The sequence below is a fragment of the Pinus tabuliformis genome, chromosome 7 (genome assembly GCF_031772625.1).
Source record: "Pinus tabuliformis cultivar Carrire ecotype Pingquan chromosome 7, CPIR1, whole genome shotgun sequence".
Taxonomy (NCBI): Eukaryota; Viridiplantae; Streptophyta; class Pinopsida; order Pinales; family Pinaceae; genus Pinus; species Pinus tabuliformis.
This window is the reverse complement of record NC_142293.1, coordinates 1,882,916,603-1,882,934,479: the sequence shown is the minus strand read 5'-3', so window position 1 is coordinate 1,882,934,479 and position 17,877 is coordinate 1,882,916,603. Positions and strand designations below refer to the sequence as shown.

At 41.5% G+C, this 17,877-nt stretch overlaps 1 protein-coding gene across 5 annotated transcripts in view; it reads left to right on the top strand.

Moving 5' to 3' along the window:
- The window catches only part of LOC149255995 (protein LPA3-like), an 81,723-nt gene that overhangs the window by 54,091 nt on the left and 9,755 nt on the right, over positions 1–17,877 (top strand). For all 5 annotated transcript variants that reach the window (XM_089457358.1, XM_089457356.1, XM_089457357.1 and 2 more), the window contains one exon: positions 7,572–7,764. In XM_089457358.1, the coding sequence (XP_089313484.1) occupies positions 7,572–7,764 (193 nt within the window). The remainder of the gene's footprint in view (positions 1–7,571; positions 7,765–17,877) is intronic.

Sequence of the window (17,877 nt, the reverse complement as noted above, 5' to 3'; positions counted from 1 at the left end):
TGACTGTTGTTCCTATGATTGCTTGCAGCACCAAGCACCATTACCTAGCTGTCCTATTTACCTTGTTCCAACAAGCACCATTGCCTAGCTGTCCCACTGTAAGTGACTGCTGCTCCTATGATTGCTTGTTGTCCCATTTGTGTTTGCAGCACCATGTTTGTTGCTGTCCCATTGCTACAACAACCCAACATATCTTAAACTACCTTAATGACTAGTCAAGGTAGATGGCTGCCTCCTCATGCTGCTGTGAGCATATGGCAGCCCCTAACACTTCCACCTGGCCTATTTTGGAGTGGCCTACCACAGACCTTTGCTGCACACACACCAAGCACCTAAAATGCATGCTTCAGCTCACTGTTCGAGGTCCACTCCTATGCTGCCACGTAGGCCTGGTTAGGGCATCATTACAGTCCCATATCCAGCCTTCAATTCTGCTGTTAAGGAGTGCGGTTTCCCTTTGTTAGGAGGCTGACCCTTCTTGCTGTGGTTCTGGGCAGTCTAGCCCTCTTTAACAACCTCAGCCTGCCCTATATGCTTGTGGCCTACTACAGCAAGGCATCACAGGTCTGCGGCTGCCTGTTTAGGGTCTGCCTCCCCTCCACTTGGCCCTCAAACAACCCAGAATTCCCCTTCTCTGCTTCAGCCTCCAAGAGCAGTCCTTCGGCCCTCCTTCCTGCACTTCGGACCCCTGAACCCTCCAAACAGTCCCTAAATTCTCACGCTATCCATGACCTCTTTAGGACAACACCTAGGTCATGCGTAGGACTCCTCCTTTACTGCATCTAGGTTACCCTTGGGACAGTGTGGAGAATTAGGGCCTCTTCATGACTGCGGCTAGGTTATGCGTAGAAGCTAGGGCTAGGACTGCGGCTAGGGCAGATAGATTAGCCTCCTTTCCTCCTGCGTTTAGGGCTACTTCCTCCTAGATTTCTCTCACACTAAAACCCAAGACAAGTGGAGAGAAATCAATAAATAAGTGTGTGTGAAATGACTCTCAAGTCATCTCCTTTTATACTAAAACGTTGAGCACATGTGTGGGTTATTTGGTTGCTGGGCGACCTTGACGAATTGTCTTATAAAACAAATAAGTTCATAACTCCATGAATACTTATCGGAATTAGATGACCTTTAGATCAATCCTACACCTCTTGATGAGAGGGAGCCAAGAAAAATATGAGCTGCCATAAATAAGATGACCCACATGGAGTTTGGCCCTAGTTGCCAATTTTAACACTCCCTCTTAACTAGGGAGAACTCCATCTGTTGATCCATTTGTCTGATTGTACTATCTCTGCCATCAGTGCCCTGCACTGCTCTGCGTTGCTAATCTCTGCTTTGGTCTGTTGAACCATGAAGAAGAAGAATTGATCGAGAATGTCTCATACCATTCTCTACTGACCCGAAGTCAGTTCCATATGAAGAGACTGTGTCATACCACTCTTACTGATCCCAGATCAATTCCAAGAGAGTGAGTCATATCATTCTTACTGACCCGAAGTCAGTTTCATTGATCCCAGTTCAATATCACAAGAGAGTATCTCAAACCACTCATATTGCTCCCAGATCAATGGAGGTCATCCTAGCATAAGGAGTACGGTAGATACAACGATGTGTCCATCGATAGTACTACTATGGTCCCTAATCCATTTCCCTGCTCATTGGCCAGATGAGAGGTACTTCTCATGAGTCCCACACTGCATGGATAGGATGCCTCGATAGGAGAACCACTCATCTTGTCCCTAAGTCGCCACGGGGTATCACAGGGGAAGGTTGAGCCATTCACCCTGTACACAACGCACCATTAGGGGAGGGTGAGTCGCCCTATGGTTGCTTGTTGCTCCAAGAAGTACCCCAAGCCCCCCGGAGCTCCTAGAGCTCAATGCATGCATCATGCAGGACCCTCATAAGAGGGTCTCTCAATGACTCCAAGTCGTTCGAGAAAGTCACAAATTTGACCTTTCCCCGGGGCTTTGACAGAATGTTTGCGACTTGTACATCAGTCTCAATGCGATGGAGCCTCCTCGCTCATCGACGTACCATATCCCAGATAAGGTAGTATCTGATGTCTATATGCTAGAGCAATCATAGAATATGAGATTCCTCAACAATCGAATCCCCCCTGGTTGACACAGAAGATCACGGTGGTATCCATCATGTGTACAAACAACTCACTGAAGAGCTTCCACAACCAGGCAGCTTCACACGAGGTCATACTCGTAGCTATGTATTCAGTCTCAGCGGTGCTCAAAGAAACCGTCTTCTACTTCTTGCTCATCCAGGATATCGAGCAGAACCCAAAGAGAATCAACACTCCAAAGTGCTCTTGAGATCCTCCACACTGCCTTCTCTATCAGCGTTCGAATAATCATGCAGCTTCACATTTCCGGCAATGTATCTCAATCCATTAGAGATTGTACCCCGAAGATATCTCAGAAGACTCTTGGCACCAATCTAGTGAGGCTCAACCAAATATAAGCCCAACATGCTAACTGCAAAACATATATCCGGACGGAAGTTCACCAAGAACATCAAAGCGAATGACTTTATGAAACGCAGAGGCATTTCCCAAATCTGGTCCGGCATCACCATCACATAACTTCTGAAAGTTAAGCTCCATCGAGGTAGTCACGGGCTTGCAGTTCACCATTCCAAATCCGGAATCCAACTCCCTCTTACTTCTGCAAATGAGAGGGTTTGCACCTGTCAGAAAGAGGTCATCCTCAGAAGGTGCCGGTATGAGAGGTCTATCATCCACAACCTTCAAGCAAAGGTTTGGATCGACTTCACTCCTAGTGAATCTCAGCTTCATCAGACAGCTATCAATCCTCTCATACTATGCCCGAGGTGTTTTGCTTCAAGCCATAGAGGGCTTTCTTCCACCTGCATACATGAGATTCCTGATCATGAATCTCAAACCCCTCGGGTTGTTCCAAACCTATGGACCTGCTACATGAGGGGAATGGTCCCCTTGTAAGATTTTCCTTCGGTACATCTCAGACATGTACCTTCATGCTCCTTTTGAATTCAAGCATCCCTGTCACCATCTGACTCACATTGGGTAGGGCCCCATAATAAGTAGACCTCCGGTGCTATAGATGAGATGTGACAACTGACATGGTCCCCAATGGACCATCCTGCAACTTGATACAAACTGCCAACCTTGAACTCAAAAGCATCTTTGAAAATTCCATTTTCAAACACGTACCTTTCCATCGATGAATGCCACCTTGAAACCTTTGACTTCCATTGCCGAAATGGACACCAGGTTCTTCTTGCAATCAGGTACATAAAAGAGATTCTGTAAATGAATCGAGTTACCCTCATTCATTTGAGCGATAACATTCCCTACACCCTTTCCGGGATAGGTGGCATCGACTCCAAGTATAATCCCACGATTGTTTCCATCTCTACCAAATTAGAGAGAGCACCCTTCTATTCGTTGAAGTGCTCTGGAGCACTACAATCAATAAGCCATATTCCCAAAGAGTTTGAAGGAGAGGGCCAATACAAGATAACGCTTCTTTATCTTATCAAAAACAACATTTGATTCTTCACACCTGGGGTTCCTTGCTTTCTTTGAAGAGTCGGCTGTTTCCTTGATGACATCCATTACTTGTCATTCCTCCGATCATTGAAGATGTCCCTGGAATGATTGTCATCATCATCAAGTGATGTGTTCCTGCCATTCAGACACTCCTTCGCATAATGGTCAAACTTATTACTAACAAGGCATCTTCCTTTCCTTCCACCCTTAGATCCGGACTTCCCGTTGAAGTGATCTTTTAGGTAGGCCATTAGAAGCTTCCACAACGTCATTCTGATAATATTCTCTGCTTCGATTTCACCCTTCGTGAATTTGAAGAGGGATGAGGAATCCATTGATCCTTTTGTCCTTTCCCAACTGTCTTCAGTGATTGCTCTTTCACTCTTGCTTGGGCTTTGTCTTCACCTCAGCTCTGATACCATGTTAATTTTAGGTATGTTCTATGCTTAGAGCAATTTATTTCAATTTTCACAGTTAGCTCAATATCTTTTCCAGATTAGCAATCACATCAGCATTAAAGTAAATTGCAGATAGAACATAAACATAGATCGCAGAAGACAAGCCAAGACAAGAGGACACAAGATGTGGCGCTAGCTAGGGACAAACCCCAATGTGGGGAAACCCTTGATCAATTCTTCTTATATGTTCTTCAATAGTTCAGCAGAGAGAGAGAGATAGTACATTTACAACAGAAGTCAACACTTTGACTTATCTAAATAAGAGCATAGATCATCTCTAAGAAGATGATACATGAGGTAGCTGAACTCAGTTGAAGACAAGCTGCTTCAACTGATTCTCCAAGGTGACTCCATCGCCTTGCTGCACCTATCGTTGTGCTGCTCCTCATCATCATGCTTCACCAATCATGAATGTACCATGTACTTGTTGCACCAAGTATCATTGCTGCACCAAGTATCCTTGTTGTCCCAAGTACTATTGCTGCACCTAGCTGCACCATGTACTTGTTGTCCCATGTGCCATTGCTGCACCATGCTTGCCACTGCTGTCCCATGTGGTATTGCTGCACCATGCTATCTCACTACTAGCATTGTTGTCCCACTGTTAGTGACTGTTGTTCCTATGATTGCTTGCAGCACCAAGCACCATTACCTAGCTATCCTATTTACCTTGTTCCAACAAGCACCATTGCCTAGCTGTCCCACTGTAAGTGACTGTTGCTCCTATGATCACTTGCTGTCTCCTTTGTGTTTGCAGCACCATGTTTGTTATTGTCCCGTTGCTACAGCAACCCAACATACCTTAAACTACCTTAATGTCTAGTCAAGGTAGATGGCTGCCTCCTCATGCTGCTGTGAGCATATGGCAGTCCCTAACACTTCCATCTGGCCTATTTTGGAGTGGCCTACCACAGACCTTTGCTGCACACACACCAAGCACCTAAAATGCATGCTTCATCTCACTGTTCGAGGTCCACTCCTATGCTGCCACGTAGGCCTGGTTAGGGCATCATTACAGTCCCATATCCAACCTTCAATTCTGCCCAGATCTGCTGTTAAGGAGTGCGGTTGCCCTTTGTTAGGAGGCTGACCCTTCTTGCTGTGGTTCTAGGCAGTCTATCCCTCTTTAACAACCTCAGCCTGCCCTATATGCTTGTGGCTTGCTACAACAAGGCATCACAGGTCTGCGGCTGCCTGTTTAGGGTCTGCCTCCCCTCCACTTGGCCCTCAAACAACCCAGAATTCCCCTTCTCTGCTTCAGCCTCCAAGAGCAGTCCTTTGGCCCTCCTTCCTGCACTTCGGACCCCTGAACCCTCCAAACAGTCCCTAAATTCTCATGCTGTCCATGACCTCTTTAGGACAGCACCTAGGTCATGCGTAGGACTCCTTCCTTACTGCATCTAGGTTACCCTTGGGACAGCGTGGAGAATTAGGGCATCTCTTCATGACTGCGGCTAGGTTATGCGTAGAAGCTAGGGCTAGGACTGCGGCTAGGGCAGATAGATTAGCCTCCTTTCCTCCTGCGTTTAGGGCTACTTCCTCCTAGATTTCTCTCACACTAAAACCCAAGACAAGTGGAGAGAAATCAAGAGAGAAGTGTGTGTGAAATGACTCTCAAGTCATCTCCTTTTATACTAAAACGTTGAGCACATGTGTGGGTTATTTGGTTGCTGGCCGACCTTGACAAATTGTCTTATAACACAAATAAATTCATAACTCCATGAATACTTATCGGAATCGGATGATCTTTAGATCAATCCTACACCTCTCGATGAGAGGGATCCAAGAAAAATATCAGCTGCCATAAATAAGATGACCCACATGGAGTTTGGCCCTAGTTGCCAATTTTAACATTTTTCTAGTATGATTTTGACGAAATCTGGCAGAAATTTTTGGAACTCCAAGTGACAGCTGTCAATTTTCAGAACTTTGGGTGCTCCAAGGGTCTTGAAAGTGTTGAATCCATTTCAACTATTAAAAAACAATTCAAACACTCTCTGTTTCCGATTTTTTGAGAAAAAATTGCCAGATTCCAGCGAGAAAATTGTGATCCGGGCAAAATTGTCACCTGCCTAAACAAATCCTTTTTTAAATTAAATAAGGTCATTCGAAACGATGTCATTCATTAAAGTGATTTATATTTATTTATGAAAAGTTTGATAGAGTATATATCTGGCAAATAAAATAAAAAGTTTGGTTTTTTAAAATTTAATATAATTTTAATTTCTAATGAATAAGTAAAATTAGTCTTTTCATTGCTTTTAGCCAAGATATTTTGAAATTTGTTTTAAATTTTTAAATATTTCATGTCTTTAGGATAAACAACATAATCATGATTAATTCATCAAGTCATCAATGATATACCTTACCACCAAAAAGCATCCCACAACTAAATTAAGTATTCAGTGAAACCATAGGCTCCTAACTTCAAAGTTTCATCAACAAAGAAATGCAACCATGAGGAGAGAACCAAATAGTAGGCACAATTAGCATTCAGCAAAGGAAAACTGAGATTCTCCCAAAGGTCGAGCCATCAGACGATATGATGCCATGAAGAGAGGGGGTTCCATAAAGATTAACCACCCGAATTTATTGAAAAACTCCAAGGAATCAACATCAAATCTCACTCAGTATAATGGAAGTCACAATATGATGCGTAACAAAGGTAAATAAAACAAGGAAACAATTGATCAACAGTTTTTTCGTTGTGTCTCCCTTGACTGATTTTTTGGCTTTGTTGTTTTTTGAAGCTACCAAACAATATCTCTTTTGAAGATTAAGTGAAAATAAGAGCAATAAAAGATGGAAAAGAATGCCAGTAGCACACACTGAGTAATATTTCAATCCTTTGGATCTTGAATTAATCCATTCATCATTTGCAGTTTTACGTACAAGGTTATAAGTTATATGAAGTTTCTCTATATCAATTAGCTCTATTGAATGCATATTGCTTTCCATTGTAAAGATCTTATATGGTGGGATTGCCTTATGTGAGTCAATCCATATTTTTTTTCATACTTAGGTGGTTGCTTATTATGTACTCAATATACATCATTGCATGTTCTTGGATAGATTGATTGTGATGGTCCTTTAGATATTGTTTCTTTTGATCTATGCTGGCAATAATTTTTTCTAAATGTCATGTGCTTTATTTGTAAATATATCTTTGTTTTATACATTTCTGACCTGAGTTCATACTGTGATTCCATAATTTCACCCATTTGTATACAGTTTTCACACAGGTATGCAAGTGTGATACATGTGGTAAAAGATCATAAAGAAGCAACCAAAAACTAGGAAAAGCTCATAAGTTGCATGTTTAAGAATTCTGACCTAATAGATTCTCTTTTAAGGTGTCTTTGATTGAACTTGAAAACCTTGAATAATCTGTGTTCCGTACCACTTTTTAGTTATTGACACTATCTAACAGTAAACATGGACTTTTCTAATGATTTTTTTCTTAGCTATGTTAGCTATGTTCTATTAATTGCTCTAGTGTATGGCATTGACTTCATTTAATACTTGTCCTGACTTGGATTTCTAATTTTATAACATTTTTCCTTGAACAGTTTTTCCCTGAAGCTAAAGAAGTTGAATTCGCTAAGAAAACAGTTTTTGAGGGAGTTGCATTCAAGATGGACTATTTGACCAAGCCATCATTACTAGAAGATTTTGGATTTGGCACAAAAGTGAAAATGGTGAAGCGAGTACAACCGACGGATGAAATATTTTTGGTCGCCTATCCATATTTCAATGTGGATGGTTTGTCTCCCTTTCTCTCTCAATGGCTACTAATCACTTAAAATATTTTCAATGAAACATGTCAATCACTGTAGTTAGAAAACAGGGGAATTGCTCAGAGAATAGAACCACCATAAGGAGTAAATTGTAAGAGGGGTGACTAATATGAGAAAACGTATTTTCCTCTCGATAGAAAAAAGAATTTGAATTTGAAGCAAGTGGGAAAATGGAAACACTTTATAATTTGCCACCCTAAAAATAGCATTCCAAAGAACTTATATATTTGATAGAACAAATGTTACATTTTTTCGTGAAGAGAATAGTACAAAAATAGAACTACAGAAATAGTGAAATAAGCAGTACAGAATGTTACTAGAAAATAAGAAACATAAATTTAAAAGCTTTACATTCAAAGCTACACTAAAATGATTTCAAATCAATTAAAATTCATTTTGAAAATGCCTTTAAGGAAAGATGCAATTAAAAGTAAATGGAAAATTTGGCATAAGGCATAGTATTTACTATTAACTTATGCGTTAAATACATTAGTATTCAAATTTCTGACAGTTTCTAAAGGTGCAGATACATTTGAAGTTTTAAGTTATGAGAAATCACAGTTTTCTAAAATTATTTAATCAACAAAAAATCAATTTAACGTGTTCTAGATTATTACTTCTTAGAACAAATATTTACTTATTTGTTCCCTTATATTTACTAGAATTTCATGGGTTTTCTTGATAGATTCTGCCCCCTAACACAAGGTTAGTAAAAGAGTGAAGCTTAAAATCTTGCTTTAGACATTCTCATAAAGTAAACAACATTTCTCTTGAGCCTTTAGTTTCAGTTGGAAAAAAAAAGTGTCTGTTAGGATCGATTAGATGTGGGCAAATGCAAAAATTAACAATAAGGATGGAAAACCTTACTGTTTACACCACTTAATCAACAATTGAGTTGCCTCCAAGATCAAATTGAAGACCCATATATGAGATTAAAAATTGATTGATAAGGGATGATGTTTGTGACAACAATTTGATGCATGTTTATAATGTCATAGAACCTCTATATCAAGTGGTCACAAATTTTGAATGATATGTCTATTTTTAATTAGTACTAATGTTATTGTAAATGCATCCTTTTACACCTCATATTGTATGAGGTTTCACATTGTGATTCTCATCATATTGATGGGATTTGCAAGTGGTACCCATGGAGCATTTGGATGGATTTGGGGATACACATCTTCATGGCGACTCCCCTTCTTATGTAATGTTACCATTTTTGGTTTCTTTTATGATGCAGTTCAGGTGGGTTTCTAGGGTTTATGACAGCCAGGTCATAGGAGTGAGATTACGTCATCAGTGGGCAAGAAGAGTTTTGCGGAGTTTTTTGACGTCCGACAGAGTTCACTCACTATATTTCATCTTCAAGGTTAGTACCACAGTTTGTTCTTGGTTCTGTTGCATTTAGACAATTCCTGCAAAATGGGGTTATTATTAGCATATTCTAATTACATACACCAAAGTGTAAAAATTTCACTACTGAAATCCTATTGCAGCAACTGGAAATTATTTTTCTAATTGTGCAGTGCTTGTGCAGACCCTTTGATGTCTAACCCAGAATAACCTCTGATTAAGTCGTTATGTCTATCTCTGCTGAGGAAAATGATTCTCCGACCTTTTGGAAGACTTTCCAGGCCTGTGGAAGCTAAATCGATTTTTCCTCCAGCTAAATCGAATTGCTCTGAAGCAATTGTGTAGTCCTCTGCGCTGCCTTGTTGGGAATAACTCAGACTCTTGTTGTTGCCTCTCTGGATCTGGAAAAACTTCCTCTGGCCTCACTGTTTCTACTTCCTTCTCTAGCTTTCCAACAACTGTTGCTGCTCTCTGGAAATCAAACTACCAAGGAAATTGAACCCCACAAGTGTGTTTTCCATCTGCCCATCGACTTCTTGTTATAATCCTCTATTGGACCTCCAACAACCAAGATTAAAACTTAATCAAGGGCCTAGATTAAATCTCTGTCGATCTGTGTGAGCTTCTAGATAATCCGCACCTTATATTAATTAATACCAATTAATTAACTAGTTTTCCTAAGTTTAGACTTAGGAAACATTAAAAAATTGGTTAATAATCTAATTGAGACACATCTAGGTTGAATTTCCAAAAACAATCTGTGTTATGGAGATCTCATGTGTTTTAGCCTCTCCACAAAGTTTCGAGACTAGAACACCTCTGATGCTACAAAAACTAACACTCCCTCTTAGCGAGAAAGGTGTTCTAGTGTCGTAGTGGTACAACACCCTGTCTCTATATCACCCTCTTTCACGCTGCTGATGTCTGGCCACTGTGACTGCCTTCCACTGCCCACCAACCACTGCGCAAATCTGATGTTGCATCTGTGCTACTGCTAACACTGCTACCAACTTTGCATCTGCACTGCAACTCCCTCTCATCTATTGTTGCTGCAACTGCAACAACTACAACTGAGAAGCATCCAAAATATTGAATCATCTATGTCTGTTGCATCTGTCTCCTGAGTCCTGACTACTACTAGCATCTGCATTGTCTATTGAAGAAACTGTGTTGCTGCCAACTCTGCACTGAGCCACCTGCTCTGCTGTCAACACTGCACTGCGCTCCTCAACACCTGACTGCTACTAGTCTGCAACTCTCACTCTGGATCTGACTGCATAACTAACACTAATCCATCCTGCTATTGAACACTGTGGGTCCCCATAGCAAGGTGATGATCCATGAGGACACCTCAATGGACCCTGCCCAATATTTGTAATCTTTGGGACTATAGCTCCGAGTTGCCCCACCTCACTCCTGGAGGTATGGCTGCCATCATAGCGAAGTCCTCCTCCAGCCTGGAGGACAACTTGTCTATCTCGACTGATGTTGTCGCCTGGTTTTGCTTCTCCTGCTTGTCCTTCTTCCTGAGAGGACACTGCATACTGTAGTGACCAAACTCACCACATCTGAAGCACTTGACCTTTGATAGGTCCTTTTTCTTCTTCTTCTCCCCCTGCCCCTGACTGGGACCCTTGGATGCTAGGGCCACATTTTCTTCTTCCTTCTCACTCTTCACAACCTTGTTGTTGCTTCCGCTAATGGTACTCTTCAATAGAGCATGCCTCAACTCCTCTTGTTGTAGATTGACCCACATCTTATCCCATCTTGGCAATGTGTCTCTGCCCAAGATGCTTTGGAAAAACACCTGCCAATCCTCCGAGACACTGTTTAGTGCTAGTTGTACAAGCTCTGTAGGTTGGGGCACCTCCCCAATAGCTACTAGCTGATCACAGACCTCCTAAATCCTAGTGAGGAAGCCATCTATGCTCTCACCCTTCTGCATCCTGACACTTCTCAGCTTCTCCTGGAGAAACATCTTTTGTTGCTTGGAAGAACTCTGATATAGCATGGAAAGACTATCCCACATCTCCTTGGCCGTGTTCTGGCCAGATATATGTGAGACTATATGATCTCAGACTCCATCCAAGATTATCCACTTTTCCTTCGCCATTTCTCTTTTGTACTCCTTCAGCTGATCAGGGTCCTGGGGTACTGCTACCACATTATCTATATAGGATTTCAGGCCATGTTCATCTAGAAGGAAGGGCATCCTAACCTTCCAGATGACATAGTTGGAGGCTTCCTCCAACCTATCTTGATCTCTAAGCCTAACTATGGCCATCTCAACAAACATGTCAAAAAATCCCTCTTTCCCTCTGCTTTGTTGCTTCTCTATTGTTCGCACTCCCTTCTAGAGTGAGAAGATCCACTCACAACTACTGCCAGTTTGCCTGGAAAAATTGGACTTTTGAAACTCGAAGTCCCCTGAGAGAAATTTTCCCTCTGCTGTGTGTGCTTGTCTCTTCCACCCGATGCTGATTCTGCTGTTGCAAAACCCTCTGCATCCAATCAAGCAATATTCTCAACGAAAATCTAAGCTACTGCTACTCCCTTTGCCTGCTGAAATAACTATTATGGGCAAGTCAAATTTTCTGCTACCCTGCAACTGAAAAATGAACCTTGCCCCAACAATTCGTACTTCCTAGCTAGGGACTACGCAACCTCTAAGAATTTCGGCCTACTTCTCACTCTGAATAGCGAAATTCCCTTCTCCACTTCTGAGCTTCCTGGTTGATCACTCACCCTTTGATACCATGTGGAAATTTCACTACTGAAATCCTATTGCAACAACTGGAAATTATTTTTCTAATTGTTAATTAATTTAATAGTTTATCTGCTATGGAAAATACCAAATAATTCACACTGCAACCTTCATAAATAAACTAAGGAAGAAAATAACATTGGAAACTGAGAATATACTAGCACACACATAAAAAAATTAACACAGTTATTTTTGGACAAATGTCCTCGGAAAAACCCAACTTGGGAAAATCGGTGCAACAACTGAGGGTTTTTATTATTATGCAGTAGTGAAATTCTGAGTACAATCTATGGAAGCCTAACTAGCAATCCAAACAACAAGAAAATCTTGCCAAAATTATCTAAGGGAATTTCCTTCCTCCACAATCAACCCCGACACAACTCTTCCTGAGAATATGCTTCCTCCTGGACCCTCTATGCAGGCTTCTATGTGGACCCTTCGATGTCTAACCCAAAATAGCCTTTGATCAAGTCATTCTTCCTGTCTTTGTTGAGGAAAATGATTCTTCGACCTTCTGGAAGATTTTCTAGGCCTCTCGAAGATGAATCGATTTTTCCTCCAGCTAAATTGAATTGCTCTTCTGAAGCAACTACGCAGTCCTCTGCACTGCCTTACTGGGAATAACTCGATCTCTTGCTACTCCCACTCCGGATCTGGAAAAACTTCCTCTGGCCTCACTGTCTCTGCCCCTCACGGTTTTTGCTTCCTTCTTTGTCTTTCTAATAATTGTTGTTGCTCTTTGGAAATTGAACTGCCAAGGAAATCAAACCTCACAAGTGTGTTTTCCATCTACCAATCGACTTCTTCTTATAATCCTTTGTTGGACCTCCAATGACCAAGATTAAAACTTAATCAAGAGCCTAGATTAAATCCCTATCGATTCTTGAGAGTTTCTAGATAATTCACACCTTATCTCAATTAATACTGATTAAATAACTAGTTGTCCTAAGTTTAGACTTAGGAAGCATTAAAAAATAGTTTAATAATCTAATTGAGACACTTCTAGGTGGAATTTCTAGAAACAATTTCTGGGTTATGGAGATCTCATGTGTTTTAGCCTCTCCACAAAGTTTCGAGATTAGAACACCTCCGATGCTACAAAAACTAACTCAAAGGTGTTATTTTAAGTGGATTACTTGGAGAAACACCTTAGTGTAATAGTTCATTGGAACCGAGATGAAGAGATCTACGGAATGAGATGATGAAAAGCGACTTTTAGTGGCCAGAGAAATTGTAGAGACAGATTTACCATTTTTTGGGATTAAAAGTGACTTAAATAAAATAAAATAATAATAGTCAAATAAAATAAAAGGGAGGAGCTTTTAGAATGGAAATAAAATAATAAAATAAAAGTGCTTCTAGAAGGTTGGAGAGAGATCCATCAAGTCTTTAAAAGATGGAAAAGCAAGTCATTTGCGACATCTTGGATTGAAGTATTTTCTTGGAGAGTTATATTGAGAACTTGGTTTTCAAGATTAGGGAGAGCCCTGTGACAAAAACCCTTGGGTTTCTTGGTGTGTTAGACGAAACCCAAACTCACTATTGTGGAGGTTTTTTTAGAAATCTCATTGAGCTTCATTAGCATCAGGAGAGCGAAATTTCAAGAGGTCGAAATTTCAAGAGAGTGAAATTTGAGGAGGCCGAAATTTCAGGAGACAGAATTTCTGGAGAGGATATGTAGGGAATCAAGTTATCTTTGACTCCATCTACTATTTAGTTCATGGCAAGAATATCAGTTTCTTTGTACTTTTCCTTTCCTGCATCATCCGAGGGTTCCTTGACCTTTCCTAGTACAAAATCTAATACGTTATTCTTCGTTAATCTAAGTTTTCATTGATGTCAATATGGCACTAGCCAATATGGCAAATATTCTTGAGATGCCTGGTTCTGAATGATGATGTCATAACCCTTGTTTGAAGAAGATGTCAAGACACTAATGAAGAAGTCTTGCCCGAACAAGTCCTTGAATTAACTATAATGTTGCTAAGTGCCAATCATGTGCCTTGATTGGTGATCTAGACCTTAGGTGCCAATATACAAGCCTTTGAAGTGGAGTACTATAATTGATGAAATCATACACGTGATAATGTCATACTCTTTAAAGAATGACCACACTTTGACATAATTGGAAGACTACTTTGGTGTCTTTGACAAATTAATGAAGGCTAAACTATGACATATTACTGCACTATCATTGAATACATGATGCTATACCTTCATCATTATGCTGGATACTATCATGATGACATTATTGGTGCAAAACAATGGAGAAGCCACGCTATCCCAAAACATTCCTCATACTGTTCCAAATATTTTATGCACAGAAATTTAAGGACAGTCACAAAGAAAAATATTTTTTACTACCTTAGAGGCAGAATCTCACCATGAGACCTTCACCATCTTGAAGAGCTTAATTTTGCCTTTCCAACGAGCTATTACTCAGCCCGAAACTCCAAGCGGTTTGGGAGAAATTAATTTTTGAAGTTAAGTTATTAATTCTGGACATGGAGCCGACCTGAGCAAGCCTACACAAGTCGGCCTCCAAACAGTGACGTATCTCTTCATTTGACATTGCAAAAATTGCTATTAATAGGGGATTTCGGACTTCATTTTAGCATAAGATCTGCGTGAAGGAACACAGAATTACAGCCACTGTTCACAACTCGTGAACTTTGAAGAAGGAGCTTGAAGGAATTGTTTTTGGGCTTGAATTTATTGAACAACGGATCCTTTGAATACAACTCTGTGGTGCACCCATTACTCGGATACTTGACTGTGGTTACAACTCTTGACTGGGCCTCGGACTATTCTTGACTGTGATTATTCGGATCCTGAACAGTGTGCATTGTTGATGGTGGAATCTCCTCTTAAACAGCAGCTCATATATCCTGTGTGAACCAAGCAGTAGTATTCCTCCACCTCAGTAAGCAGCAGCAGTTTCTGAAGTACGATCATGATTGCAGCAGTATGATCATTTGAGATTATGATTACAGTAAAAGTCTTGTGAACAGTAAACACTAGTTGTTTTGAGCAGATTGAAGCATAGTTTGAAGGCTTATTGCAGCAGGCTGATAAAGCATTCTTGAAGGCATTGTTTGGACAGAACCTTAGAGCAGCATTGTGTAGACATCTTGAAACAGTCCTAGAAGCAGCTAGAAGCAGACTTGGGTTGGCAGTTACTTTGGAACATTGTCATGATGACAAATTGAAGGATTATCTTTGGAACTTGTGAAGCTTTGCTTTGAAGACTAATCTTGGTATAGCTGATTTGAATATTGTTTGAGAGCAGTCCATCAAACATTGTTTTGAAGTAGTATATCTTGAAGTGGATTTGTAGCTTCCTTGGGGATATTCTTGAGCATACCTTGGAGAGTCATCTAGCAGCCCATTGAAGACACCTTGAGGGATTCTTGAAAACATTTGGAAGACTTGTAGAAGTTGTTCCTGAAGGCACCCTTGGAGATGATGATACATTGAAGCCGTCATGAGGTGACCTTGAAGAAGTTTTGTTTGGGTAACATGAAGAGCAATGGTGACACCTTCATGTGAAGAACAAGGTTGTCATTGATGACGTGACGTGGAGATTAAGTGAAGGCATTGCTGAAGATTGATAGGGCTCGGTGAAGAAGACATTGGGTGCCGTGAAGTACAACTAAACACATCTTGATGAAGTAAAGCAAGGGTTGGAGCCTCGAAAATACAAGGTTGGTGCCTTGGAAGGTAGGGTTGGAGCCCTAGAGGATCAGAATCCTCAAGAACCCAGGTCGGAGCCTGAACCAGATATAGGGTTGGAGCCCTTGAGGTTGGTGCCTCAAAATTGACAAGGTTGGTGCCTTGGAAAGTCCAAGTCGGTGCTTGGCACATTACAGGTTGGAGCCTGGGGAATTGAAGATCGGTGTCTTCATCTAGGGTTGGAGCCCTACATATGTTGTACTTGTTGATTTGGGGTAGCATCGAATGTGCTATAGCCACGAAATTTGGTGGACAGGTTGGGGCACATGGGATCTCCAATACCCAGAAAGGGTTTGGGTAGATTCTAAACAGATTAGGAGATATTAAAATAATTAATATTTTTAATGGAGTCCCTAAGTCTAAACTTAGGGAAAATAAAATATTAATGTGTATTAATATGAATCTATGCTAGAGTGGTCCAAAAGACATGGATCAAGCCAAATCTAATATAAGCCTTTGATTAGGGACTTAATCTCAGCCGTTGATATGTCGACGAGAAAAGTATAAGAGGAGGCTTGAGGGTCACTTGGAGAACACACAAGATGATCAGTCATTCTATTCTCTAGAGCGGGGTTTGCTAAGAGAGCTAAAATCAATGATCGGGAGAGCAGCTAAGGGGCATTGAGTACAGAGGAACAAAGAAGGCAGAGATTGTGCTAGGAGAGCAGCGCAACAGCCAAGGAGAGTGACGCAGAGCCAGCAAGGGCTCACGCAGGGCCACGCAGAGGCAACCAAGTGTTGCAGAGCACTAGAGGGGCGAGCGCAGCTGACACAGAGGCTCCTAGAGCTGAAGCAGGGCCTCCTGGGGCTGACGCAGGGCCAACGTGAGACAAAGAAGGGCTGACGCAGTCCAGATTGGGCAGACGTTGGTGTTGCAGGAGCAGTTTTGTGCTGAGGAGCTGTTGGAAGGGTTTTCCGGGGTTTTAGCGAGGAGATTTCTCTCAAACTATGAGGTATAGCTGCTAAGGAAATTCTTTGTTGGGTAGGCCAATTACAACACCCAGATTGTACTCTGATATTGCTTAATAAGAAAACCCTCAGATAGCTGCACCGGTTTTCCCGCATTGGGTTTTTTCGGGGACATTGGTCCAAAAATAATGGTGTCATGTGGTGTGTTTGTTCTTGTTTCTTTTAGTTGTTGATCTGTAATATGTTGAGCATGCACTAGTGTTTATTTTCAATATTTACTTTGTAAATAACTTGTTAAAGAAAAATAACAAGTAGGTAGGAATAAATCAGAAAAAGTGCATGAAGGGTTTCTAAACTAAGTAAACTTAGAAACTTCAACATGGTATCAAAGGGTGATTGCAGATCACAGGAGGACTAAAAGACATTAGCCGAGCGGAGCAATAGCAGTAGAAAACAACTATCTTGAGGTGACAAAAGCTATTTCTAGCAGCGCAGAAGCCAAGAAGTGTGACGCAGAGCCAGCGAGTTCCACACAGAAGAAGTCGGGAGCTATGCAAAGCCTTAGAGAGGTTAGCGTCGTTGACACAGAGGGCCAGAGGGCTGACGTAGGGCATCCCAGGGCTAACGCAGACCCATCTGGGGTGACGCAAAGCCAGCGTGAGGCAAAGAGGCAGTTGCTGGAGTCTAGAAGGCTGTAGAAATATTGCAGAGTAGAGTTGGTGAGGTATTGTAGTCAGAACAGTACCTGACAGAGCAGGGCCAAAGGAGTTGTTACCGAGGGTTTCTAGCCGAGGAACTCAGATCAGCAGTGCAGTTGCACAAGACGATCAGAGTAGGGGGCATCTCGACAAGCGACAGAGGAATTTCCACGAGGGAAATCAGGACTCAGAGGGAGTCCAAAAGAGAACTTCCAGACGGGAAGTAGAGACTCAGAGGAGTCGAACAGAGAACCTCCAGGAGGGAAGTAGAGGAGCGTCATGGCACTTCACGGGGTAAGAGACTAGGATAGACTGGATGGAGCATCGAACTTCGCAGTCTGGAAGGCTAGAATCTTATCAGTGCTTGATAGCAATCGTGTCAAGAACTTCGTCTTGAAGAAATAGCTATCCCAGTTGACCCAAATGATAATGACAAGTACGAAGAGGCGATGGCGAGAGCCAAGTGCATTATCCTTGACGGGGTCAAGGATCATGTGGTACCACATATAGTCGAGAAGGAAATGACAATTGAGATGTGGGAGGCTCTCAAGTTGTAGCAGCATACTTCTGTGCAGAGAAGAATGTTGCTCGAGAACCAGATGAGGTCGTATCAGATGAA